Genomic DNA, 26379 nt, shown 5'->3' on the forward strand with positions numbered 1-26379 from the left:
GAGCGCAGGGCAATGGTGCGGGGCGTCTCGCACGCACGCGTGTCGCTGCTGCTGCTGCCGCCTGGCCTGGCCTGCGTATCACGTGGCTGGGCCACGCCCACGAACCATGGCGGCATGGGAGGGGACGGCGGCTACGCGTTCTATCCACCAGCGACATACATAGGCAATCCATTCCATGCTACTTGCTACACATACGTGTACGGATCAGGGTATCATGCGGCGATTAGCGCATCAGTAGGTACACATTCGCGCCGACCGTGATCTTGCTGAGGTGACGGAACGAGCCTGTGAGCGCCATCAGCAGGCCGCCAAACGAGCCGTATACCGTCACCTGCTCAGCACTGCGCTCATCGTACTTGAACATCTTGCCGTACATGACATAGTCAAAGTCCTTCGCCAACGAAGCATCGTCGTCATCCAGACGCCATGCCTCGCGATCCGCCGCGGCATCCGTATCGGCATCCGCCTTCTCGCGACGCAGGGACGAGACCAGCTGGAATGCGAATTGCTGGCCCACGTGCATGGGGTAAATGTCGGTAGCGATATCGATCGACAGCGTCATGTCCAGCGTCGGCGACGACGCAATAATACGCGACACTGGGCACGGTTAGATCCATCTTTTTGTCTGCCACATACCGCGATCGAACTTCTTGCCATCCGGATCAATCTCCTTCACGACGAACTGCGTATCAAACAAGCTGTTGGCACTCATACTGCACGCAAGCCCACCAACGAAGGGAACGGCGCAAAGCGCGATGCGATGGCCTTGCGTTTGTCGTCATCACGTGACGAACGCCGGCGTGGCTGTCATGCTGCCAGGCCTGTGCTTCGTGCAGGACGATGGACGAGGCTCAGCACGCGTGGTACGAGGATGTGCGAGCGTACGTGGATATGCGTGGCCCATGGCCTGAAGCCCATGAAAAGGCCGTAAGTGAGCCGTATAGGTACTTGGATGCGCACCCTGGCAAGGAGCTTCGCTCGCAGCTCATCGACGCGTTCAATGTATGGATTCACGTCCCACCGACGCAGCTAGAGTATGTCAAGTGTGTCGTACGTCGACTGCACACGGCGAGCCTGCTTATGGACGACGTCGAAGACAATTCGGACCTTCGCCGTGGCGTGCCTGCGGCGCATACGATCTACGGCGTACCGCAAACGGTCAACACGGCCAACTATGTCTACTTCCAAGTCCTCTCGGACATTGTGCAGCAGCAACCGGATGCCATGCCGGCTATGATCGACGAACTGGTGCGCCTACATCGGGGCCAGGGTATGGACTTGTTCTGGCGCGATAGCTTGCAGTGCCCTACCGAGCAAGAGTATGTCGATATGGTCGTGAACAAGACCGGCGGCCTGTTTCGCATTGCCCTGCGGCTGATGCTGGCATCCGCGCCCACACCGCCTACCGTGGATTTGGCGCCGCTCGCGAATGTCATCGGTATCTATTTTCAAATTCGCGACGACTATGTCAATTTGCAAAGCACACAGCTGGCCCAACACAAAGGGTTCTGTGAAGACTTGACAGAAGGCAAATTCTCCTTCCCCATCCTGCATGCCATACGCACAGCCGAGCCGGATCGAACGCTCTTGCACATCCTGCGGCAGCGCACGACGCACATCGAGACCAAAAAGTACGCGATCGAGTACATGGAGCGTGTTACGCACAGTTTCAGCTATACCCGTACAGTGCTCCAAGCACTCGCACAGCAAGCGGAAGACGAATTGACCCACTTGGAGCATGTATTAGGCGCGAACCCAGCGCTGCATTCCATTCTGGACGTGCTTGCTCGGCCATGCTAACTTAGGCGGTCTGTGCGGCCTTTTCCCATGCGGTCCATGTATCGACATAAACGTCAAACGTCGTAGCGATGTCCTCTTGCGGCGTGGCGATCACTGTGTACGTCACCGCTCCGGCCTCGCCACGCGCCTGCGCCACGCACGCCTCAAATGATACCTCTGTGTGCTCTTTCGTAGCACATTCCCATACCCATCGAGCGCGGAAGGCCGCTCCGACCGAGCAGTAATTGTACGGCACACGTTCGCCTGTCTCTGCCGAGCGGCCCTGGATGAGCGGACGCGCAATAGGGCAATGCAGCACGTTCGCAAGCACCTGGCACAGCGCCTGGTTCTCCGCGGCACCGCCTACGACATAGACGCGTTCCAGGGGCACGTTGGCTTTCGTTAGGACGTGGCCAATCCGCGTCTTGAACGACATTGCCTGGCTCTGTACCATAGCAGCGGCATTGTAGGTAGGCTCGGCAAACTCCTCGAGACGTTGTCCGTCTGGCGCAAAGCGATGCACACCGCTGGCGTTCCACGGAATAATCTCGGGGCGACGCCAGTAAAAGCCCGTTCCGTGCGACGGTGTAGGCGACGCATGCATCGCCTCGTTGAATTCCGTCCACGTGCCATGGCAGTAGGTATCGCGAACCCACTCACGCGCGAGCGATCCGTTCTTGTACACAAACATTTGGAAGTATGGCGGCGTCATTTCCTTGTCGTGCGAATGACTGCTCGCTGGGTGCTCAAACGTATGGAAGTGCACATCAGGCGCGTAGTCTCGGCTCGGTAGCAGAATTGTATCAGAGGTACCGAGGGACAGTACAGCCTCGCCAAAGAGCGGGGTCAGGCACTGCAGCGTGGCCGGGTTGTCACCGGTGGCTTGGCAGACAAGGCAGTCTGGGGAAACGCCATACCGCTCTTGGAACCAGGTACCAGCTCGTGCGACAATGTGCCGCGGATCCGTGGCCACTACGCCGAGCTTGGCTTCTAGATCGGCGGCGTGCTCTGCGCCACCAGCGATAAACGCTAAGAGCTCCTTGCTCCACGCACGCTGGCGCATATCGTACAAGTTCATACCACACGCATCGCTCTGATCAATCGGTGCCATCACCACATCCCGGCCCGCCGTTAGCAACGTCGCGACAAAGTTGCTGACCAATGCAATGGTTTGTGTATGAGCATACTCGTCCGGCCGTGCCCTGCGCCAGCGCAGAATCTGTGCTGCGGTGAAACGCGTGTGCGCAATACTGCCTGTGACGCGGCACAGCGCTGGCGACGGCTCGTCAAAGGCCTTGTCCGCCGCCGCCATGAGTTCGTCGCATTCCTGCAACGTCGTCGCATCCTGCCAGTTCGGGACCGTAGCGCGCGAAAAGAACGTAGTGTCAAGTTGGTTGGCAAGTGGCATATCGCTGCGAACCTGCTGCAGCTTGTGCGTGGCGCCCTCTGCAAGGTACACAGACGCATGCTGTTGGCCAGCGGCACTAATCGCAGCAATGCGCTCGATCGGCCAGCGTCGCTCATGCTTCACACGGTCCCAGAGCTTGTCCATCGCAGCCAGGTACATCATGGCTGGCGACGCTGCAGCGTCCGGCTCGTCCAGCAGCGCATGTCCCTGTGGCAGAATGCCGCCGCACGTTTCGTACATAGGCAAATCCACATCAAAGCGCACGAGCGCCTCGTCGATGCCATTCAAGTTGATATCCAGGAGCGAGGCCTTGAGCGCCTGCGTCGATAGGTCTAAACCGAGGAAGAGGGGGCTCGTGTCCTGTGCCATGGTGCTTTGAAGACCCAGCGATCGGAAGACGTGCCTGGCCAGCGACGCCAAAGAGTGCCGCAGCGGATGGCGTTGGCCTTCTGTGTGGAGGCTGGGCGCGTCAGGGAGACTACGCTCTTCCCCAGCGATTGGTAGCCCCGCACGTCGTGCTGACCTAATCTGTCCGTCGGCTGGATCAGCCGCGGTCAGCGGAGGCTGCACGTCTCTCTCACTTCTTCCAAGGCGCGACGAGGAAGAGACGATGGCGTCGGCGTGGAGTCCACAGCCGGAAGGCCTCGCGGAACTTGTTGAGCTGTTCCGCCAGTCGACAAGCACAGAACGCGATGTGCAGCGCCAAATTGCACTCGTACGTACTGACTCTACTGACTCCTGTGCAGCGTTTGGATGCGATCAGTCAAATTCCCGACTATCTCAACTATCTCGTGCTGGTGTTTGTCCAGATGACAGACGAAGATGTATCGACACGGTCAGTGGCTGGCCTGCTTGCGAAGAATCATCTGTACTTCAATGCCCAGCAAATTGAGCCTGCGTCGTTGGTCTATGTCAAGCAGATGATCATGCCCGCGCTGTCGTTCCACGATACTGTGCTGCGTAATGTCGCATCGCAGATTGTTGCCGTGCTTATGCAGGTCATTAAGCCTGCACAGTGGCTCGAAGGTCTTGAGCAACTTATGCAGCTTATGGACTCGAGCAATGTGGACGAGGCCGAGGCTGCGCTTAGCACGTTTGCGAAGATCAGTGAAGATATGCCGGAAGAACTCGACGCATGTGAAGTCCAGGGCATGCGCCCCCTGGACGTGCTCATCCCCAAGATCCTTCAAGCGACAGGGCATGAAGATACGCGGATCCGCGTGCACGCGCTTAACAGTTTGAATCAGTACATCCAAATCGGCTCTCTCTCGATGAGTCAGAACATCGATGCGTACATGCAAGTGCTCTTTCAGCGTGCCACGGACGAGCGGCCTGTGGTGCGCAAGTTTGTCTGCAAGGCGCTCGTCTACGTGCTGGGCACGTGGCCCGACAAACTCGCGCCGGAGATGAACAACCTAGTGGACTATATGCTCTACTCGACCCAGGACAAGGACGAGGATGTGGCATTGGAAGCGGCCGAGTTCTGGCTCCAGTTTGCAGAAGAGCCGCGCTTGGTCGATCAGCTGCGTCCCAACTTGCCACGTATCATTCCTGTGCTGCTCAAGTGCATGGTGTACAGTGAGCTGAGTCTGCTCATGATGGGCGATATTGACGACGACGCCTCGCGTCCCGACCGTCCTGAAGACATCAAGCCACGTCACTATGGTGGTGTGACGCACCGCAGTGAGCACGTGCGTGATGGACAAGCGCATGATGCCTCGACGCACAAGTCGCGTGCCGCCATTGATGCGGAGTTTGCACAGGAGAACGACGATGACGATCATGATGACTTTGACGACGATGACGACGATGACGACGAGTTCGACGACGACGAGGCAGCCAGCTGGAACTTGCGCAAGTGTTGTGCAGCAGCTCTCGATGTTCTTGCTGTGCACTTTGGTGACGAGATCTTACCTACACTGCTGCCTCTGCTCAAGGACCGTCTCTTCAGCGAGGACTGGCTCCAGCGCGAGGCAGGTATCCTGGCGCTGGGCGCCATTGCGGAGGGATGCTTGCAGGGCGTAGAGCCCCACTTGCCGACGCTGGTCCCGATGCTCGTCACAATGCTTCAAGATACGCAGCCGCTTGTCCGTTCCATCACGTGCTGGACATTAGGGCGATATTCGAGTTGGTGTGCTTCCGAGACGCCGGAGCACCAGCAGCAGTTCTTCATGCCTGTGCTTGAAGGGCTTCTTACGATGGTGCTGGACAACAACAAGCGTGTACAAGAAGCAGGCTGCAGTGCGTTTGCGACTCTTGAAGAAGAAGTCGGGACGGCGCTGACGCCTTACTTGGGCCCTGTGCTGCGCTCATTGGTTACGGCGTTTGACAGGTACCACCAGAAGAATATGCTCATTCTGTACGATGCCGTGGGGACCTTGGCCGATAGCGTAGGCCCTGCGCTCAACCAGCCAGAATACATTGATATGCTCATGCAGCCGCTGACTGCCAAGTGGGCTGCGCTCGACGATACCGATCCGGCTCTGATTCCGCTACTCGAGTGCCTGGCCTCTGTGACGATTGCGATGGGCCCTGGTTTCCAGGCTCATGCACTCCCGGTGTTCCAGCGCTGTGTCAATATTATCCACCAGAACCTGGCAGCGTACGAGCATGCCATGGCGCAGTCCAACGACGAGGAGGCGCCCGACCGCACCTTCCTCATTGTAGCGCTGGACCTGCTCAGTGGTCTGTGCCAGGGTCTTGGCCCGCAATGCCAAGAGCTCGTGGCAAATGTTCAGCCTCTGCTCCTTCCGCAGCTATTGCCATGTCTCACGAATGCCGAGCCGCCAGTGCGTCAGTCCGCTTATGCTCTGTTGGGCGACTTGGCCATCAATGCCTTTGCGACCCTCAAGCCATTCCTACCGCAGCACATGCCGTTGCTACTTTCGCAAATCGGGCCAGAGCCTATGCACGAGGCGTTGTCCGTGTGCAACAATGCGACGTGGGCTGCAGGTGAGATTGCACTGCAGTACGGCTCAGACGCCGAGTTCCATGCCTGGGTCCCCGAGCTCCTGAGCAAGCTCATGGCGCTGCTGCTGCACCCGAAGACGGTCAAGTCGCTTTCGGAAAATGCTGCTGTGACGATTGGCCGGCTTGGTCTGGTGGCGACGCCGATCATTGCGCCGCAATTGCCTGTGTTCATTGAGGCGTGGTGCCAAGCGCTGTGGGATATCAAGGACAACGATGAGAAGGAGTCGGCGTTCCTTGGTTTGTGCATGATGATTCATGTGAATCCGAACGGTGCCACGGCTGGCTTCCCGTACTTCTGCAATGCCGTGGTGCGGTGGACCAAGCCGAGCGAGCGCTTGAACGACGAGTTCCGCAAGGTATGTAACTATACCTGCCCTACCTAACTTCAGATCTTGTACGGCTTCCGCGAGATGAGCGGCGACGCGTGGGAGACACACAAAGCTCAATTCCCACCGATCATTCGCCAACGGTATGTATCAGGCAACACTTACATTCAGCTTGGAGGAACGTTATGGTCTCTAGTCATACCCATAGGCGATCGTAGCCCTGCACCGCCGTTCCTGCGATGTAGCACGTGATGCGGAGGAGGATGCGAGTACGACACATCTCTGTAGCACGAGGGTCGAGGTTGGTTGCTATGTACGCCTGTCTAATCGTCGTCCCAGTGCGGATTATGGCCAGGTGCCTTGAGGCCAGCCTGCTTGCTCATAATAATCGAGTCCACTTTCAGTACATCAATCGCAGCGCTGGTCGCGTACCGGATCGCCCAGTGCTTGGCAGTAAGCACGTCAAACACTTGTGCATCCACGGTCGACATGGTACCGTCTGTCGACTGGTCCACGTCTACACCCACATCCACATGCTCGGCCATCGCATGCTGGGCATGCAAGCGACTCACCACATCCGTGGCATCCAAGCCAGACGTCTCCGCCAGGGTCCGCGGAATCACTTGCAAGGCCTCGCCGAACTTCTTGATCGCGTGTTGGTTCAAACCAGGTGTGCGCTCACCATATTCAATAATGCGTCGTGCCAACTCAATCTCTGTCGCACCAGCGCCCGGCACGAGACGTGGGTCGCGCGTGAGCGACTTGACAGCGTTGATACCGTCGTCAATCGTACGTTCCACATCGTCCAACATGGATGTCGTGGCACCACGCAGCACAATCGTCGCAAGGCGTGGGCGTGATTTGCCGCCCTTTTCACCATCTTCCTGACGGAACACAGTCACACGGTCACCACCGATCTCTGTCGCGGAGACCGAGTCGATCCAACCGGCCTCCTCAGGCATAGGCGCGCCAATCCGCGCCAGCGGCGTAGCACCCAGCAGACGGCACAAGCGCTGCAAATCAAACTTGGACGGCACCTTCATAGCAACAATGCCCAAGCGGTTCAGGTAGTGCAATGCCAGCTCACCAATTGTGCTCTGTGTCACAACGACCTTAACACCAGCATCGGCAATCTCTTGTAGCATCTTCTCCAACTGTACTTCTTCGCCACGCGAAAAGTTCTTGAGCTCCTGAGCATTGTGCAGGAGCACTGTGCCCTTTGTCTCTGTCTGGCTAATGTCCAAGCCGCACGAAAATACGGCTACCTTGGCGCTCGTAGCCGACTTCACGCTGCCTTCCGGCTCACGACCAAACACCATACCACGCACCACGCGGCTCTGCGATAACGAACCACCCATGATCTTGACTACACGCACGTTGTCCACACTAAAGTCACGCAGCGTCTCTGATGAGGGGGGAATGACAAGGCTCACAGCCTGTGCGACGAGCGGCGCCAAAATATCTTCGTGGCCATACTGCTTCGAAGCCAGCGCTGGACGGAGGGCCAATGCCAGCGACTCTTGAGTCGGTGGCGAGGAGAGCGTAGCAATGGACAACTCTTCGAGCTGCTCCAGGGCTTTTTCACGTGCCAGTTCATAACCCTGCACAATTTCCATAGGGTGCAGACCCAGTGAGATGAGCATCTCCGCTTGGCGCAGCAATTCACCTGCCAAGATCAGGACAAAGTTGGTGCCATCGCCCATCTCAGCTTCTTGCTGCTGCGAAGCGTACACAAGAAGCTTTGCCGCAGGATGCACAACATCCATCTCGCGGATAATTGTGGCAGCATCACTTGTCACAAAGATGCGGCCAAGATGGTTGACGACCATCTTGTTCCGGCCATTCGGGCCAAACGAGGTACGCACAATATCCGAGAGTTCGTTCACCGCCTGGATATTCCGCAGGACGGCTTCTTCGATTCCCTGCAGGTGCTTGTACCCATCCTTGAACAGGTTGGGTCCACCTGCGCGTGGCACTTTCAATGCCATCTTTGTCTGCAATGCGCACGGCGGAAGAAAACGATTTGGGAGGCCCACCGCGACGATGAGAGGGCGACGCGTCGTCCTGACGTAAGCACCACGTGGAGGGGCGCGTGATCAGCCACTCCGCAGGAAAGTGGCCCAGCCTTGGCGCTGCCTCGAGCTGGCACGTCATGGCCGCTACGGTTCTCTTTCTTTCTCACCTTCATTTTACGACAAGATGGCTTCGCGTGCTTATGACGTAGTATTGTACGGAGCTACCGGTTTCACAGGTAGTATGGCTGCTCAGTACCTTGCGGCGCACCCGCAAGCGCCCAAGGTGGCGTTCGCGGGTCGTAATGAAGCCAAGATCCGCAATGTGATCGCCAAGTTGACCAACGTCTCCAAGGAGCGTGTCGACTCGATCGGTGTGTTGGTCGCTTCCGCTGAGGATGAGGCCAGCCTTCAGCACATGGCGCAGTCTGCCAATGTGCTTATTAACATGGTTGGCCCCTACGCGCTGTACAAGGGCTTTGAGGTGGCCAAGGCGTGTGCGGAGGCTGGCACGGGCTACGTCGACCTCACGGGTGAGTCGTCGGTGTACAAGCACATCGTTAAGGATCTGCACAGTGTGTCGAAGCAAACCAAGGCGATCCTTGTGCCGTCGTCGGGCTTCGACAGCTTGCCATTTGATCTCTCTACGTACATGGCTGTGAAGGCTGTGCGCGAGGCGACAGGCCAAACGGCGGATATCGACTATGCCCTGTGTGGCTACCTGATCAAGGGCTCTGTGTCCGGTGGTACGATTGCCAGTCTTGCGGAGCAGGCGAAGGAGCACGACATTGGTTTCCGTGACCCGTACGACCTGAGCCCGAAGCGGGGTACGCAGGTGGCGAAGGCTGTAAAGGTTCGTGCTCTGCCACAGTTCGCGCACAAGTATGGCTCGTACACGCTCTTCACACCGCACAACACTGGTGTGGCGAACCGAACGTGGGGTCTGCTGGAAGAGGCTCAGCAAGGTGATCGTTACGGTCCCAAGTTCCGGTACTTGGAGGGTTACGTGACGCACTCTGCGGTGGGTGCGTACTTGGTCTCGTCGGTGATGCTTCTCATTACTTGGCTGCTCACGCACACCACGAATGTGGGTAGCTGGATGCGTAAGGCGGTGCCACAGGGCACAGGTGCGCCGATGGAGAAGCAGCTGAAGGGCTTTGCCAACATCCGCACGGTGGCCTTCGCGAACGATGGCAAGACAAAGGGCTTGGCTACGTTCAAGGTGAAGGGTGACCCTGGCTACCTGAAGACCGCTGCTTTCATCTCGGAGACGGCTCTGACCATTGCCTTTGAGAAGCAGCGTCTTCAGCCCGTGGCACGACAGGGTGGTGTGCTTACGCCTGCTGCGATGGGTGGCGAAGTACTGGCGGAGCGTCTGAGCAAGTATGCTGGTGTGACCATTGAGACGAAGGACGTCTCGAACTCGCTCAACATGGCCGAGGAGATTAAGTGATTTGTGTTCATATGACAGGGTATATTCTTCTACGTTTGTTCTTAGTTTAATTCTATTGTTTTGCGTGCTTTATGTTTGCGTGTGGCCCGGACAGGCAAGGCGTATCGCAGTTGCGTACCATGTACGTCAATCCCGAGGCGGCCGCCATCCGGCAACGGCAGCTCGACTTGGAACACAGTTTGGTACTTGGGGATCCCTGGATGTGAGTGTGCCTTTACGTACACTGAGGTCGTGATGTGCCGCTAGGATGTGGAAGCAAGAGGGCGAGCATATCGTGTGTTTCTTGCACGAGAATGCCGCGTTTATGTACATGGGTAGGCTGAATCGATCGGACCACTGAAATCATAGCGCCCGTCCAGTCGGCTTTAATCACAGCCTGCTGCAAGGACTGGACCCAGCCAGCATGCTCTAGCTGTTCTCTGGCTGCTGCCTGCGTCATATCTCGTAGTTGCAATACATCCTGGATGTACTCGGTCCACAAAGCATGCAAGCCCTGGACTTGTGTCCACGCAAGGGGCTCTGTGATGCGTGCAGTTACACGTTTTGAAGATTTGCGCTTCTTTGTCGGCGGATCTGATGCAGCTGTAGGGTGCAGATGACGACGTAGAGCTCGATCACGCTTGGCTTGAAGGAGCGGTGTCGCAGGTGGGGGCGCAGCGCGATCCACATTGCCCAAGGGCAGTGTACGATTTTTCAAGCGCGCTTCATACGTTTCTGATGTTCCCGCCTCGGGGCCTAGCACCTCTGACCATACTTCGAACGCATCCCTGTTGTCTGCCGACATTCGTGGATCCAAGTCGTGGCCTACAGAGGCAGAAGGGTGAGTGGAGGCAAGTAGGCAGACAGGCGTCCTATTGTATCACGTGCTACGCTTTCAGCCTGGGCGGACGCGCGACGCGTTGTGCCTTGGATTGTACGCGTCGTGTCGGAGGGGGGATGCCAGCGACGTGGGGACGAGGTAGGTCGAGGGAAGTGCTTATGTACAGTCCTTGTATGTGGACGAGTAGCTGCAGATGAGGCGTCGCATGGCGCAGCTGAGGCGTACGTATGAGACTATCTCACAGGCTAGTGGCACTAGTCTCACGACACCGCATATTTTGCGGTCCGTGTGTCATATTCGCATGACACGCGTGATCACGTCGAGTGTGGCGGACCATGCGGTGTTTCTGTCTGTGCATGGTGATGCCTACGTGTATGGCCGTAACACCGAAGGTCAATGTGGCGTGGCGTCGATGCCGGGTGCCGTGGATGGTGGGCTTTGGCTCTACAATGCGACGCGCCTTGATCGGCAGCGTGATTTCGTGCCATCGCTACCGGACACGGTCAAAATTGTCGGTGGCGCCACAGGCGCGACACATACACTTCTTCTTACGTCGCAAGGCACAGTGTATGCTGCAGGCTCCAATGCACAAGGCCAATGTGGTCTAGGCGTTATGCCTGCCTCACAACCGTTCCGACAAGTGGATATGCCGTTCAGCACAGGTGCTGATCCGGTGAAGGACATGGGATGCACACGCACAGGTAGTGTTCTTGTGACTACAGCAGGGCATGTGTACGTCATGGGTTCAGCCAAGCACGGATTCTGGGGCACAGGCCCCCTGTCATGGCAGAGCAAAAGTGCCTCGGAGGTACGCTACGCGACCCAGACGACGCCCATGCGTGTGCCAAGCCTGGATGCCATTTCAAGTATAGCCTGTGGAGAAGATCATGTGGTGGCGTACGTATCTTTTAACTAACCGAATAGTCTTAGCGCAACACACCAAGTGTATGTATGGGGCCGTGGCGCCCTTTCGCGATTAGGGTGCGGCACACAGTGGGACCAACCACAGCCTGTACGAATTCCGCAATTTGCCCGTGTGCCTGCATCCGAGCAGGTGTATGCCGTGTATGCAGGACGTACAGTGACAGCTTGCGTGGACAACGCGTCAAGACTCTGGATCGCTGGCACATTTCGGACACAGGGCGACGGCAGCGCCGGTCAATCGTTTATTATCTACAAGCCTTTGCCTGAGCTGGCTGAGTACGATGTTGAACAAGTGGCCCTCGGTGCCGATACAATCCAGTGTACGGCTCGTCCTACCTACGACGGTGCTGCAGAGGCGGGTGCGCCGCTGCAAGTGCTAGGATGGGGCGAAGGGGCCTTGCATGCGGAACTAGGGTACCCAGCCACGACACCTGCTTTGCCGGATGTGATACCGGTCCTCACATCTCTTCGACCTGTACGTATCGCAAGTGGTCGGCATACATCCTACTGGATTGTAGAGCCGGATCCATCGTACGCGGATTTGCCGCGTTTCCCTGACTATGTGGCGTCGTCGAGTGTATGTTTGGTATGCCAGCGCGGTGGGGATGAAGACGATGCTACGCTGTTGGAATGCGGTCGCTGTGAGAACCCGTACCACTTGGCCTGCTTGACGCCGCCACTGGAAGCTGTGCCACCGGGTGAGTGGCTCTGTGAATCCTGCCGGGCGCATGATACAGGGGGCGAGGCGGCCGACGATGCTCCTGCGAAGACGACCCAAGCCAAGTCTGGTGCTGGAGCCCAGCGTGGACGCAAGCGGCGGCGAGCTTGAACATCACTCTATAGCATACATTGGTCTATCATGCCCTAGGAATGTAGAAATGACTACGCCGCCGAATGTTGAAGGTCTAGTTCAGCGTCATGGTGTTCCTCCACATTGCGTTCGTAAATACGGCGAAGTTCTTGCAGGCCAAAGGCAATAATGCATGCGCCGAGTAAGTACAGAATATCATGCCAGGGCAAGTGCTGCGTCAGAAAAATGGCCTGGAGTAGCGGAATATACATAATCAGCACTTGTGTGAGCGCACTGCCGCCCACTGTCCAGAGCAGCATGGTATTCTGGCACAGACCGGTGTACAGTCCGCGGTTTTGTAGCGCTGAGACCAGGGCCAGGAACACGAAGCACGAAAATGTCAGCGTCGAATCACGCCGTGTCGGCTGCGTAGGCGAGCATTGTGTGAGGAATGTGAACTGCGTAATGCCCATAATGACCATAGCAGAGTAGCATGTACGCAACATGAGGCCTCGCGTAAGGACCGGCTCGTCTTTCGCGCGTGGCGGCCGTTTCATCACGACATCGCTTGCCGGATCGACACCGAGACTCTGGCTCGGCGGACCGTCCATGAGAATGTTGATAAACAGGATCTGCATGGCATTCAGCGGCAATCGCATACCGATCATCGCACTGAGCGAGATCAGGACCAGCGCCGCAGCGCTTGTGCTCAGCTGGAATGCGACAAAGTTTTGGATGTTGTAGAAGATGGCCTTGCCTTCACGCACCGCTCCAAGAATAGTCGCAAAATTGTCATCGACGAGGATCACATCCGCAGCTTCCTTGGTCACGTCGGTGCCTGATCCCATAGAAATACCGACATCTGCCAGCTTCAAAGCCGGGGCGTCGTTCACGCCATCGCCCGTCATACCGACGACCGCATTTTGTGCCTGTAACGCCTCGACAATACGTAACTTGTGCTTCGGCTTCGTACGCGCATATACGGATACTTCCTTCACTTGATCACGCAGTTGACGATCGTTCATCTTCTCGATGTGAGAGCCCGTAAGGACATGCGACGTCGAGGCAATGCCCAGCTGCCGAGCAATGGACCGTGCCGTGGTCTCTGCGTCGCCGGTAATCATCACGACGTGCACGCCGCCATGCTGGAGTGTCTGGATCGCCTCTTTTACATGCTCACGGGGTGGATCCTGCATTGCTTGTAAGCCACAGAATGTGTATGGTCGACCTTGCACAGCAAAAGCCGTGCCAAGCACACGAAGACCCTTCTCCGAAAAGTCCTGGATGGTATCGAGGATCTGCTGACGCACGGAATTGGTCATTGGCATGATACTTTTCCCCAGGTACGTCGAGCACTGCTTCAACACAACTTCCGGCGCGCCTTTCATGAGCTGCGCCTCGCCAGGCGTCGCCTTTTTATCGCCATGCCCAGTCACACTCATGAACTTGCGGTCGGAATTGAAGGGGGTCTCGTTGGTGCGTGTCCAGTCTTTACGCTGCAGACGAAGTCCCATAGATACAGGTGCCTGCGCCATGGCCACTTCGGTGGCTTGGCCAACAAATTCGCCATCAGACGTTTGCTCCACGTTGCTGCAGAAAAAGCCGACTTGTAGCGAGCGCTGCAAGGCATCGGACAGAGGCGATGGCGGATGCGACACATGCACAACGCCATCTGGCACAGTGAACATCTGGATGACCTGCATGTGGCCCGTCGTCAGCGTACCTGTCTTGTCGGAGCAGATGACGGACATGCATCCGAGCGTTTCCACACTGGGCAAGCGCTTGACAATCGCCTGATGACGCGACATGGACAAGGCGCCGAGTGCCAACGTAACCATGACGACAATCGGCAGGCCTTCTGGAATGGCAGCCACCGCCAGCGACACGGCAATCGTAAACATCTCGAACCACGATTGCCGCTGGATGATGCCGATCAGAATGATCAGGGCAATCACGACCAAACTGATCGTGCTAAGACGCTGCGCCAAATCGGCCATCGCCCTTTGTAATGGCGTCTGCTTTTCCGAGACGTCATCGACCATACCAAAGATACTGCCAAACTCCGTGTGAATGCCGGTAGCGTAGACCACACCCGTGCCACTTCCACGCTGGACCAAGGTGCCCATGTAGACAAGGTTGTTGGGCTCGTCCTTCGTGGGCTTGGCAGACTTGCGCACGGGATCCGTCTCACCAGTCAGTGTGCTTTCATCCACTTCCAGATCGTTTACCTTCGTCAGACGCAGGTCCGCAGGAATACGATCGCCCGAGGATAGGACAACGACGTCGCCTGGGACCAGTTCACTCGCCAGCAGATTCTTTACATGGCCATCGCGGCGAACATTGCACTTGGGCGGCACGAGATTATTGAGTACCTCCAAGCTCTTTTCTGATCGGTACTCTTGCACAACACCCACGGTAATCACAATGGCCAGCGCGAGCGTAATGCAAATCGCATCGTCCATTTGGCCGATTAATACACTCACGACGGCACTGCCGACAAGGAGTGCATTCATTGGCTCTCGAAACTGCAACACCCATCGTTTCCATATGGGGTCCTTTTCTTTCTCGGTAAGTTCATTACGGCCTATTTTTGCGCGAATGGCCTCAACCTGCGACGAGTCCAGGCCGTCGTCCAACGAGCTGACATTGAGCTCTGACTGCAGCTCCTCCGTGGACATCTGCTTCGCCTGCTCGGCGGGGATGGCCCCAGGACCAGCCGCAGCCTGCGCCGAGTCATAGGGCACTATTTTGTCAGGTGGGATCCTGCATACGTACAGTCGCTCTCGGCGTAGGCCATCGTCGTCGTAGCGCCGCGCAAACACAACGACGGGGCGATATGTGGAGGGAGCTGTCAACTATGGCTTGCTTGTCTGTCTGGTTTCGTCTACAAGTCGTCGTGCACGGGGACGTCCGGTGTGGAGGTCGCCTCAGCCGGCGTGGAGGAAGACGTGGAGGGGGTCATCGTGGCAGAAGCGCTGCTGCTGCTGCTGCTGCTTGCACTTGACGAGGAGGTATGCGTCATCTTGGGCCGCGTCTTGGGGATACGACGCTTTTGCAACTTGGTCATTGTATCACGGATCTTCTTGCCACGTCGGTCCATGTCTTCGACGAGCAACACAGGGTCCTCGTGTGCCTTGCGTTTCTGCTGCGCCTTGCGGCCGTCCTCGAGCCACGAAAGATCCTTTTTCACAGTCGACTCCAGCGAGTCCAAGTCGCTGGCTGTGTACTTACTGCCCATGTTCTCGGCCATGGCCTGCGTCAAGTTCGCACGTGCCTCACGAAGGAACGTCTGGGCCGACGAGAGCGTGGCGCTGAGATCGGCAATCGCCGTTGGGCGTCGTTCGGCCTGTGCCTGGCGCTTAAGGACTGCGTCCGTTTGCTTCGTCAGCTCGCGCTCCCGCTTCGTGATGGCCTCGGCATTCGCGCCATCGCTCTGGTCGTTCAGCCACGAGTGCAGCTCGTCCGTTTTGGCGCGAATGGCGTCAAGCTCGTGCTTCGCTGCCGCCTCGGCAAAGGCATCGGTCTCCACCTGATCACGCGCGCGGTAAATGACCGACTCGAGCGAGTTCATCGCCGCATCGCGTTCCGCACGCTGCTTTGCCTCATAGACAATCAAACGCAAACGCTCCAACGACTTGATTTTCTCGAGGCCCGTCAGCGGACGCACAGGGCCAAGGTACGTGGTGTTCACAGAGAGCACAGTCGATTGCGGCGCCAGGGCATCCGCCTCGGTCGTGGTGTTCGTCGCATTGTCGCTGCTGGAGAAGTGGAAGAGCGACTTGATTGTACCGGTAATACTCTTGTGAGGCGTCACAGTGAGCGCCGCCGATGGCACATGGTACGTGCCAAACGGCGCATTGCGCACCGTCAAGTTGACCTTGACGTCGACATGACTCATCTCATTCTTCGCCTGCAAGTCTGCGAGAGCGTCTGCCACGCCGTCCACACGAATGCGCTGCAGCTCACCAGCATCGCCACGCTCCAAGCGATCCTTCGGCGACGACAGCAAGATGTCAAAGTCCGTCTGCTGGCCATTCAGCGTGAGTTCGTACGCTTCCGCAAACACAGGGCCCGAGGGGAAGATGGTGCTTTCGTGGCCCGATACACTCAGATCCACAGGGTACATATTGCCGTCGTGCACATCCACATGCTTCATACGCAGTTGCGGCTGTGTGCTCGCAACAGCCAACGCAGCACCCATCACCGCAGCCTCATCCGCGTTCACGTTTTGTGCGAGCTTCTCGTCGGGGATGCCCAGCGCTTTGAGCTGCGCCTGCACAGACGGCACACGCGTCGCACCACCGACCAACACCACCGACTGCACGTCGTCGATCGTGATCTTGTTGCGCTTCAGCAGCTGCGAGAGGGGCGAAATGAATCGCTCCAGGAGCTTCACTTTGTGCATCTTCGTTTCAAACGTCTCACGGTCAATCGTCGTACGCAAATCCAAGTCGTCCGCCAAGCTCTCGACGTAGACCGTCGCAGCAGCATTCGCAGAGAGTACATGCTTCGCACGGTTCGCTTCACGCAACAGACGCGCCATGGCACGTGCATCCTTCTTGACCGAAGCACGCTCAGGGTAGGCCGCGTCAAATGCATCGGCCAGCATATCACGCAAAAGCATATCCATCGAGAGACCACCAGCTGTGCGGTCCCAAGCAGCGTCAAGGACTTGGACGACCACAGAGCCTGGCTTCGTACTGTTTTCCGGCGTCGAGAACTCGACCAACGACGCACGCACAGACCCAGAGCCAGCATCATAGAAAATGTGGCGTTCCGGCTTAGGGAACGTACGGCTCTGTGCGTAGTTGGTAGCTGCCGCAGCGGCATCACTGATCAAGCGCGGGCGGAAGCCAGCAAGCACGGCAGCGTCCAGCAAAGCCTGACGCTCATGAGGCGTGTAGAAAATGGGCACGGTGATCACCGTATCCAGACCACGCTGGGAGCTGAAGAATGAAGAGCCAGACTGGTAACCTATACTCAGCAGCTCGCCTGCGGTCTCCTCGGCCAACTCACGAATGTGGTCCAACTGCATACCGACAATCTCCTCGGCACGCCAGTACGACGTCGTGTTGAGCGATGGCGCTACAACACATGTCGATCCCGTCTTCAGATCGTCTGGGAGCCGTGCAACGAGGTTGCCAAACACGGCACGGTATTGCGCCACCGCCTCCGGTTCATCAGGGCGGCACGATTGGCCAAGCAGCAACTTCGCGGCGTGAAAGCTCTGGTAAGGGCTCCGACTGGCGTACGCGTACGCGTCAGCACCCATAATACGCTCTTGCTTTTCCAGTGCACCGTCGTCCGGCACGGCGCCTTTGAACGCGACGCTGGCCTGCACCTTGCGCTTGGAGTCGCGACTCAACACGAGATCAAACGGTTTGCCGGGCTTGATCAGTGCGGCCTTGATCCATTCTGTACCGTAGTCAATACTAACAACACCAATAGCTGTGCTGGGCACTGCAAGAAGGGCTAGCGCTAGCGCTGCATACACTAGCAGCGCACCTAGCGCTGTATGTCCACGCATTCGGTTGTTGATCAAGATGGAGGCGCCTTCCACGCTGTCGTTGTGTTGACCTCGGCCGATGCCCTCCACATCCAACGAGCGCGCCCTCGGGTTGACATGCGCGGACCTTGTTCGTACCTGGCGTGTGCCCGTGTATCCTTGCCTTACATGTCCTGCGTCCCTATAAATGCGGACTTGGCATATCGTTGGATTTTTTGTACGACTATGACTGTAGGCTCAATTGGGTCCGAAATAAGCGACGAGGGTATAGGCCCTGGTGTTGCATTATGGCGCGACCTAGGGAGGGCAGCACCTATAGGAACTCGCCTGAATGAACCGGCCTAGATCTATTGGAACGGATGTAAGTGGTCCAATGGGTGTATGCTGTATACTATGGAAGGGGGGGGGGGGGTAGTAAGGATATATAGTGAGGGTAAGACCATATGGGAAGAGAGAATCATGGACGCTGGGATTGTACGTCCCATATTCCAAAATAATACACTACTAATATATAAGTACAAGTCCTTCCTAAACAAGCGACAAGTATTTACAACAAGGCCCTTCATGCTCGATCTGTGGCAGCTGGTAGTGCTCTATGCCGCGTTCAGGGCTAGGATGGCATGCAAATAACGCGACGACCATAATTCTATCAAGCATTGGGAGGCATACACTGAGGCACACGTACAATTGACACTTCGCAATGGTCAAAGTGAAGACACGTTGTGCGTACATTCTCCAAGCAATTCCCTTTCATCAGGGCCCCATGGGTACTGTACGCCTTCCCCCACGACGCCCACCCTTTGTCAGATCCGCACGGACCTGTTCTTTTTTTACGACCGAACGCGGCCGAGAAAGCCTCCATTCAAATTTTGGTCATATGCAATCTTGTGTATTTAATTTCATGAAAATTTGCACGGGAGGCATAAACTTACAAAATATAGGCCCAGTAGCTGCAAGAAACAGCCAGTAAATGAATCTCGGCACAGTCGGCCTGACCTCGGTTCGCACGAGCCCTCGAAAAATAAATAGGGCGGACGGGTATCGCACGACTCTCTCCGCAACTACAACTTTCTTCTAGTATGCATGCTACTATGTCTTCGATGACTTGCCGCTACGCAGGCCGCACTCTGCTCGGTGCGCGGGCCCTCTCGCAGCGCGGTGCCGCTCGTATGCCGCAGGGTGTGAGCACTTCGCTGAAGGCTCTTTCGACAGCTTCTCGCCCCGTCTCTGCCATGCAGTCGTTTCTCTCGCAGCCTCGCCAGATGGGCTCGTTGCGTTTTCAGTCGACCATGAAGGCCATGACCTACCGTGGCCCTGGTCAGGTATCAATGGAGGAGCGCCCGAAGGCCTGTATTATCGACCCGACTGACGCCGTGATTCGCATGACGAAGACGACGATTTGCGGTACGGACCTGGGTATCTGGAAGGGCAAGAACCCTGAGATTGAGGAGACTGAGCGTGCGAAGACGGGCCGGTGGAACGGCCGTATTCTTGGTCACGAGGGTATCGGTATTGTCGAGGAAGTGGGCCCGGCTGTGCGTCACTTCAAGAAGGGCGATAAGGTGATCATCTCGTGTGTGAGCCGCTGTGGCTCTTGTGAAAACTGCCAGAAGCAGCTGTACTCGCACTGCATGAACGGTGGTGGCTGGATCATGGGCTACATGATCGATGGCACGCACGCCGAGTACGTTCGTACGCCGTTTGCGGACAACTCGCTGTATGCGATGCCGGAGAACCTGAACACGGATGTAGCTGTGTTCCTGTCGGATGTGCTGCCTACGGGCCACGAGATGGGTGTGCAGTACGGTGATGTGAAGCCGGGTGACACTGTGGCTGTAGTGGGTGCTGGTCCTGTCGGTATGGGCTCGCTCCTTACGGCGCAGTTCTACTCGCCGTCGATGTTGATCTGCATTGACATGGACGACAACCGTCTGCAGTTCTCGAAAGAGCTGGGTGCGACGCACGTCATCAACTCTGGTAAGGAGGACGTCGTGAAGAAGGTGATGGAGATCACCAACGGCCGCGGTGTAGACTGTGCGATTGAGGCTGTGGGTGTGCCGCAGACCTGGGATGTGTGCCAGCAGATTGTTACAGCGGGTGGTCACCTGGCCAACGTCGGTGTGCACGGCCAGAAGGTCGACTTTGAGCTGCAGAAGCTGTGGATTCAGAACTTGACGATCACGACTGGTCTTGTGAACGCCAACACTACGTCCATGCTGCTCAAGGCGTGCGAGACTGGCAAACTCCCCATGGAGCGCCTTGCTACACACCACTTCAAGTTTAGCGAGTTTGAGAAGGCCTACGATGTGTTCAAGCACGCTGCTGAAACCAAGGCGATGAAGGTCATTATTGAGTACTAAGTGACATAAGTTATGCGTAAATAATTTTTTTCATGCACATGGATTTTACAGTAGGTGTGGGGTAATGAGTGTACGATAAGGGTGGCGAAGGGTCAAGCAGGTCTGAATACCATGGCCCTTCTGAATATATACCAACGACAAGCGAGGATGATGAAAAGGAAAGTCAAAAGAAAGAACAGTATGAGGGCACATCGCATGAAGAATAGGTACGTTTGCCATACGATAATGGATGGCTGGCTGTAAAAGAATGATAATGCATCATCATCGCCATGCCAGGCAGCCCAAAAAGCCTTGGCATACAGGACACATTTCTGCCACTGGATCGTTGCATGATGGTACTTGTCATAGTAGTTTTCCAGCTCGACATACAGTTCATACGACTTGGTAAAGTTCGACGGCCGATCGACAGTCTTAGTCGTAAGCAGCTGAGCTAGGCGCCATATTTGGGAGATATATTGTGCATAGATCGGTCTGGAATTATTATAGCACCACACAGCGTCCAAATTTTCACCCCTATGCTGAAACTCCCATACATCACACAATCTAAACAGCCCGTACAAATTGCCCTGGATTGTGCTGTGTGCCCACATAGCAAGCGAAATGTTCTCATTACCGGAGCCTTTTATGGTCAAACATCAGAGTAGATACGTACGAGGACCAAGGATGTGTGCCACATTTTCCTGTGCGACTTGCATTCCCTCGTCCGCCGCGAGTCCCCAAGCTAGAAGAGCGGTCATAATATCGCTTTTGTGATAGGCAGTCATCCCGCGATGGTAGATAGGGTGCGACCAATCACCCCTCTCAACCACATACTTGAAGTAAGATAGGACATCACTAATATCCTTTTCCTCTGAAGATTCACTCAGCTGACGCAACAGTGCATGACCTTGGAAGTAAGCGTAGACCAGATGGTTCTCCAGGAAAGTATCAGCCTGTGAAGTCGATGTGAAAGGATACATCATATTTATACGAGTACCATGACCGATTTCTTTCATAGGAAACATGTTTTCCTTGCCTAGCTCTTCATGTTAGTGAGTTCATACATACTATGTCCAAGTCGGCAAAAGTGGGGTAGGGCCAACATATCCAACTCCTTGGCTTGATCATATAAATGGAGTGCATGAGTTTGGTTCTGGGCAATACCGAGTCCCTTCTCATACATAATCCCCAGATCGACCATAGCTTTCCCATGCTTTTCAGAGGCGGCACGCTGAAGCCAAATCAACGCGGAGGCATATTTATGGGGCACACCTTCGCCACGTAAGTACATGTGTCCCAACAAGTAACTGGCTTGCACACCAGCAAAGTGCTCATCCTCAGAGACTTGTGGCTTTCCAGTATGCTCAATAGGAGTCATGGAAGTCCTCTCGTTGGTCCGTGCAGGCGGAACCGGAGGCCATATTCGCTCAGCCAGGTTTTTTGCGAGTATAGCGCTTTGGTTCCAGTCAGGCGTTATAGCCGCATACATCTCATGGTCGCCAAAAAAACTGCCATGGTACAAAGTCTGTGTCAATATCCATTGGTCCAGAGGCTGTTTATCCTGCACATATAACTGAAATATAGATAACACTTTTTTTTACAGCGGCCGTGTCAGCAAAGCTGCCATGTAGATGCGGTAGAAAGCGTCGCATGGAAAACCGCCATCGTTTATTCCAATTTTCTTGAGGAATAAATCCATCGAAATCACCGAGAGCTGATAAAATAGCTTGAGAATCCAAGGATGCTTTATTGTAAGGTATAGTACGTCCTCCTGGTGGCCCCGCCTGAAACGTTTTATATGCCTCATCAGCCAGGGCTGCGTATAAAGTCACAGCCTTGCGTTGGTCTTGAGGCATACCGAGACCGTAGTGATGACGGTAGGCTAGTGCATTCCGTGCGTGCCAGTCCCCTCCTTGGGTTCCCATAGAATAGTGAAGATTGGAGAGCAACGTTGAATTGGGTATGCCATACACGTTACACACAACAAGATTGCTTCGTAAGAATCCGATCCGGCCATGTGCTGTAGCATTGTCCTTACTAGCTAGTCGCTCATAGTATGCCAAGGCTAGTGTGAGGTTACGTGGTGCGCCATGTGTGCCCCAAAAATGGTGTTCACCCAGGATCCATAATGCGTCTGACTGGGCAGAAGAAGTGGCATTGAATGAGGTGCGAAGGTTGCGGGGAAGAGTAGTCGTTTTGTCTTGTAGAGCGGCCCAGTGCAACATAATCAGAGCAAAATCTCTCCATATATTTGGATCTGTATCGCGTTGGGATGATGGCCCATTTCGACATGGAAGCATGTTGCACAACGCGTCCAAGAGAGGTGTGTGAGAGCTACGCTTCTGATGTGCGAGAAGAATCGTAGCTTCGTCATGAGCTGGTTTCACATGGGATGGACTGAGAAAAGGACCCCACATAGCTTGCTCCCATCCATTCGTAACAGGATAGTGCGTAGATGCTGCTGCTATGGCCTTGTCAGGATCGAAGTCCCAATCGGGCCACAATGGCTCGTCTGGTACCTTGTAATGCGCATAAGGCGGTCGCGCTTCGGATGGTGTGGGGCGTCGACAATAAAGGAGATTGTATGTCCATTGCTGCACGGAGTCCGTCCAAGAGATTTCCGGGGGCGATACGAGGGGCCCTATCAGGTCACGCAGGTGGGAGAGAGCTTGATCTACGACCAATTGAGTATGGTTGTACGTTGAACCTAGAAGGTGATCGAGGTCATGTAAATGGAAGGGGACGACCCCGATTTTGTCTAGCTTTTCCAGGCGAAGTGCCTATACAACCGGCACAAGTGTCCATAGAGCTGCGAGGAGCATGCATAGCATTGTACCTGAGGCTACTACCTATGAACGGTGCCTGTGCGCGACTCGGAGTAGGATGGATGGAAAGATGTGGAGGCGGAGATGGCTAGTTGCAGTTACGTAACCTACGAGTGTGCCATCGCACGGAGCTGCTGCAGCTGCTGCTCTGTCGTATTGAGGCGACGTTGAACGTAGCGACGCCAGAAGGAGAGGACGACCAGGAGGAGCACGCCAAGCGCAAAGATCGTGAGTTCTAGGAGCACATCGACCAACTCGTCGTCCCATGTCCATGAGCGAATATGCAGCCAGCGCGGCAGGGTGGGAAGGTACGCGGCAAACAAACGACGCGCCGTCAAGTCGCCATGCAGCATCGCCCATAAGGCCTTAGCATGCAGACGCGTAAGCTCCAACGAAATAGCAAGGTTGGCGTCGCGAATATGGTATACTTGTCGAAGCAATGCAAGGCTGGGCGACAAGCTACGTGCTTGAACCGTATCAGCCAGCACCATGTCGTAGTACCGCTTGGCCAGAGGGAAATCGACAGGCACACCGATCCCGTTTTCGTACATTGATGCGAGACGCCAAACAGCCAGTACATTCGGCACGTTTTCTTCTGTCAATGCGCGGAAACAGGACACTGCTCGTGACAGACCTCCAGGCGCAAGGCCGTGGAAGTAGTAGTCGCATACTTTGAACTGTGCATACTCACTGCCCTGTAAAGCGCTGTGTGACCAGTACTGAAGCGCGATCTGGTCAGCCTCTTGAGGTGAGGGGGTATGATGCCACGAGGTGACTGCGTAAGTGAGAAAGATACGTACATTGATCAAGGACAAAGGCAATGTTATCCATGGCCTCATCAGCTCCTGTCTCTGCTGCAGCGCTCCATGCAAGGAGAGCGGTAGCGGTATCTCCACGATCAAAGGCAGCATCAGCACGGTGGTGCATTGGATCGTCCCAATCGCCCAATTCCGCGACTTCCTGTAGGATCGGCACGGCCTTTTCGCAGCTTGACGTCGTGTTATGGCCATGGTACACTTCGTCGGCTAACAGGCCCGCATACAAGTACCCAGCCTCAAGCTTCGTATCGAGGTATACAGGTCCGCGGTCTGTAGACTCAATGACCATATAGAGCGCATGCATCAACGTCCGCTTGGCCGCCTCCAAGTCCTTTGCTTCTGAAGGTGTAAGTAAATCCTAGTACGTACCCATTTCCATCTTCCCACGCTCGACCCAGGACGACATCGTCTCAAACACACTCGTGTTGAATAAAAGGTGAGCATGTGTCTGATTGACATGCAAGCCACCGTAGCCATTGGCATACATGAGACCCAGTCCATACTGCGCCGGCCCATGCTGTTCGAGAGCGGCGCGTGTCCACCATACCTTGGCCTGGACAAAGTCTTGCGGCACACCTTCGCCACGTAGATATTGGTACCCCAGCAAACTAGCAGCAAATAGAGCAGCGTTTCGTGCTGTCGCTGTCTGATCACGGTGACGGTATGTCGCTCGCAGCTCACCATTAACGTATGCACTCGCGTTGATATCGTTCAATGTCGGCGGCGTAGGCCACCTCTTTGAGGCGATGTCATACGCCAGTTGCGCACTCGTGGCTGGGTCCACAGGGACGGCGCCCAGCGCTTCGCGGTTGCCAACAAAGCTGCCGAAAAACAGCGCACGTGCCACGACAAGGCGTTTCGTCAACGCGTCATCTTCGGTATAAAATCGGTACAGCTCCACCAATTCACGCGCCGCGTCTGGGTCATACAAAAGGCGTGGCTGTGTATCGAGAAGAATACGAATAGCAGGTCGGGCCAGTTTGTATACCAAGCCGTTTTTCAAGACGTACGAGGCAGGGTACCGTAAACCAGGGGCATCCATCCGCGCAAGATCACTGAGGCGTACCTTGGTATATGGCATAGTTCGGCCGCCAGGAGGGCCCATCTGGAAGCGCTCGTATGTTCGAGTCGCCACGAGATCGTACCATTCCAGCGATACCAGGCAATTTTGTGCTACGCCCACGCCATATTGGTTGCGGTAGGCAAGCGCAAGACGGGCATGTCGATCGCCTTCCTGTGCACCAAGGGTGTAGTGGACCAATGCTTGGGGCGCAGAGGTTGTGGTATTGTACATGTATGCTAGCAGAGGACTGCTGTGCAGGTATCCAAGTCTCGCATGAGCCGTAGCATTACCCATCGCTGCGAGACGCTCAAAGCATGTAATCGCCAGTGTCATGTTCGGTGCTGCACCATGTGTGCCCCACATGGCATGTTCACCGAGGATCCAAAGGGCATCCATCTGTGTTGCCGAAGCCACATGGCCCTGCTGGTGCGCAAAGCTCGCGTGGATCAGCGACTTGGCATCCTGTGCATCTAATACCAGACCGACCCACTGCAAGAGGCGCACTGCATGTTTCCGCTGAGCAACAAGCAGTTCAGAGGGTGGCATCGGGGCCGGTTCCAAGTCGCCGCCTGTGCTGCCATATACAAGATCGGCCAACGCCGTGCGTGTGCGGTTCGCATGCACACGATGCAGGATGTGCTGTACATGTTCCGACGGTACATCATGCACAGGTCCGATGAAGGGGCCCCACATCGCCTGCTCCCACCCGTTAAGGACTGGTGGGTCACGCGCGGCATATGTAGCCGCCTGTGCTTTTGATATGTCATAGTCCCAGTCCGGCCACAGTGGCTCGTCTGGCATGTCATAGTAGGTATGCGCACTGCGCAGGGACATAGGAGACGTAGGAGACGTATCAAAGAGCCATAGTAGCAGAGCTGCGATGCCGTTTCGCAATGGTCCTGTGTACACACCACTCGCGTCGTGCGCGTATCGTCCCTGATGCTTTTTTGACCATGAGATGACGACATCTGTAAACCTGCTCCATGCATTGGCACGTGTCTGGTGTTTCCTGTATACGGCATTGGAAGCACCCTGGATGGCGGATCCATGCTCAGCCTTCAATAACTGTCGGAAGAGGTGCAGTGCCTCGTCCACAGCGTCCTGTGGCTCTGCATACAATGTCGCAAAGTACTGGAACGCAGCTTCATCGTCCAGCTGCATCAAACTCCATGAAGAAATTCGGTCTGGTGTAGATGCATGCGCTATACTAGCAAGCAGTAGCGCTGCTCCACCAAGCCATGCAACGCGCATAGCAAGCTAGCTAGCAAGCACGATAGGCCCTGGAACGTCGTGCTGTGTCGGCACCGACACTTGGTCAACCCTCCACGGTGCGCACGAGCATATCA

General features: G+C 55.9%; 12 protein-coding genes across 12 annotated transcripts; 5 read left to right on the top strand and 7 right to left on the bottom strand.

Annotated features, from left to right (window-relative positions):
* Positions 1-223: 223 nt before the first annotated feature.
* On the bottom strand, positions 224-712 carry Malapachy_4214 (rna polymerase i; the record flags this gene model as incomplete). Its single annotated transcript, XM_018138666.1, has 2 exons — positions 224-597; positions 637-712. 2 exons carry the CDS (start codon positions 710-712, stop codon positions 224-226), a joined length of 450 nt encoding a protein of 149 aa, XP_017992087.1.
* A 128-nt stretch (positions 713-840) lies between these two features.
* Malapachy_4177 (geranylgeranyl diphosphate type iii) lies at positions 841-1800 on the top strand (the record flags this gene model as incomplete). The annotated part of the gene is made up of 1 exon (XM_018138632.1): positions 841-1800. The coding sequence occupies one exon, from the start codon at positions 841-843 to the stop codon at positions 1798-1800; it is 960 nt and encodes a 319-aa protein (XP_017991631.1).
* Position 1801: 1 nt separating this feature from the next.
* Positions 1802-3556, bottom strand: Malapachy_4265 (xylulose kinase; the record flags this gene model as incomplete). The annotated part of the gene is made up of 1 exon (XM_018138716.1): positions 1802-3556. One exon carries the CDS (start codon positions 3554-3556, stop codon positions 1802-1804), a length of 1755 nt encoding a protein of 584 aa, XP_017991853.1.
* Positions 3557-3797: 241 nt separating this feature from the next.
* Positions 3798-6679, top strand: Malapachy_4180 (arm repeat-containing protein; the record flags this gene model as incomplete). The annotated part of the gene is made up of 4 exons (XM_018138635.1): positions 3798-3902; positions 3934-6513; positions 6547-6626; positions 6655-6679. The coding sequence occupies 4 exons, from the start codon at positions 3798-3800 to the stop codon at positions 6677-6679; spliced, it is 2790 nt and encodes a 929-aa protein (XP_017991720.1).
* Positions 6680-6806: 127 nt separating this feature from the next.
* Malapachy_4206 (t-complex protein theta subunit (tcp-1-theta)) lies at positions 6807-8471 on the bottom strand (the record flags this gene model as incomplete). The annotated part of the gene is made up of 1 exon (XM_018138659.1): positions 6807-8471. One exon carries the CDS (start codon positions 8469-8471, stop codon positions 6807-6809), a length of 1665 nt encoding a protein of 554 aa, XP_017991565.1.
* A 211-nt stretch (positions 8472-8682) lies between these two features.
* Positions 8683-9948, top strand: Malapachy_4244 (saccharopine dehydrogenase; the record flags this gene model as incomplete). The annotated part of the gene is made up of 1 exon (XM_018138695.1): positions 8683-9948. The coding sequence occupies one exon, from the start codon at positions 8683-8685 to the stop codon at positions 9946-9948; it is 1266 nt and encodes a 421-aa protein (XP_017991935.1).
* A 41-nt stretch (positions 9949-9989) lies between these two features.
* Malapachy_4274 (rnase p protein subunit) lies at positions 9990-10732 on the bottom strand (the record flags this gene model as incomplete). The annotated part of the gene is made up of 2 exons (XM_018138725.1): positions 9990-10144; positions 10171-10732. The coding sequence occupies 2 exons, from the start codon at positions 10730-10732 to the stop codon at positions 9990-9992; spliced, it is 717 nt and encodes a 238-aa protein (XP_017991812.1).
* Positions 10733-10884: 152 nt separating this feature from the next.
* On the top strand, positions 10885-12521 carry Malapachy_4242 (rcc1 blip-ii; the record flags this gene model as incomplete). The annotated part of the gene is made up of 4 exons (XM_018138693.1): positions 10885-10906; positions 10935-10989; positions 11018-11665; positions 11693-12521. 4 exons carry the CDS (start codon positions 10885-10887, stop codon positions 12519-12521), a joined length of 1554 nt encoding a protein of 517 aa, XP_017991937.1.
* Positions 12522-15366: 2845 nt separating this feature from the next.
* Positions 15367-18009, bottom strand: Malapachy_4261 (actin-like atpase domain-containing protein; the record flags this gene model as incomplete). The annotated part of the gene is made up of 1 exon (XM_018138712.1): positions 15367-18009. One exon carries the CDS (start codon positions 18007-18009, stop codon positions 15367-15369), a length of 2643 nt encoding a protein of 880 aa, XP_017991857.1.
* A 1058-nt stretch (positions 18010-19067) lies between these two features.
* Positions 19068-20348, top strand: Malapachy_4243 (alcohol dehydrogenase; the record flags this gene model as incomplete). Its single annotated transcript, XM_018138694.1, has 1 exon — positions 19068-20348. One exon carries the CDS (start codon positions 19068-19070, stop codon positions 20346-20348), a length of 1281 nt encoding a protein of 426 aa, XP_017991936.1.
* A 543-nt stretch (positions 20349-20891) lies between these two features.
* On the bottom strand, positions 20892-21705 carry Malapachy_4276 (ubiquitin-protein ligase sel1 ubx2; the record flags this gene model as incomplete). Its single annotated transcript, XM_018138727.1, has 3 exons — positions 20892-20914; positions 21001-21369; positions 21396-21705. The coding sequence occupies 3 exons, from the start codon at positions 21703-21705 to the stop codon at positions 20892-20894; spliced, it is 702 nt and encodes a 233-aa protein (XP_017991810.1).
* Positions 21706-23259: 1554 nt separating this feature from the next.
* Malapachy_4259 (hcp-like protein) lies at positions 23260-26194 on the bottom strand (the record flags this gene model as incomplete). The annotated part of the gene is made up of 3 exons (XM_018138710.1): positions 23260-23927; positions 23953-24309; positions 24340-26194. The coding sequence occupies 3 exons, from the start codon at positions 26192-26194 to the stop codon at positions 23260-23262; spliced, it is 2880 nt and encodes a 959-aa protein (XP_017991896.1).
* Positions 26195-26379: the final 185 nt, after the last annotated feature.

Source organism: Malassezia pachydermatis (genome assembly GCF_001278385.1).
Source record: "Malassezia pachydermatis strain CBS 1879 chromosome Unknown scaffold4, whole genome shotgun sequence".
Classification (NCBI taxonomy): Eukaryota; Fungi; Basidiomycota; class Malasseziomycetes; order Malasseziales; family Malasseziaceae; genus Malassezia; species Malassezia pachydermatis.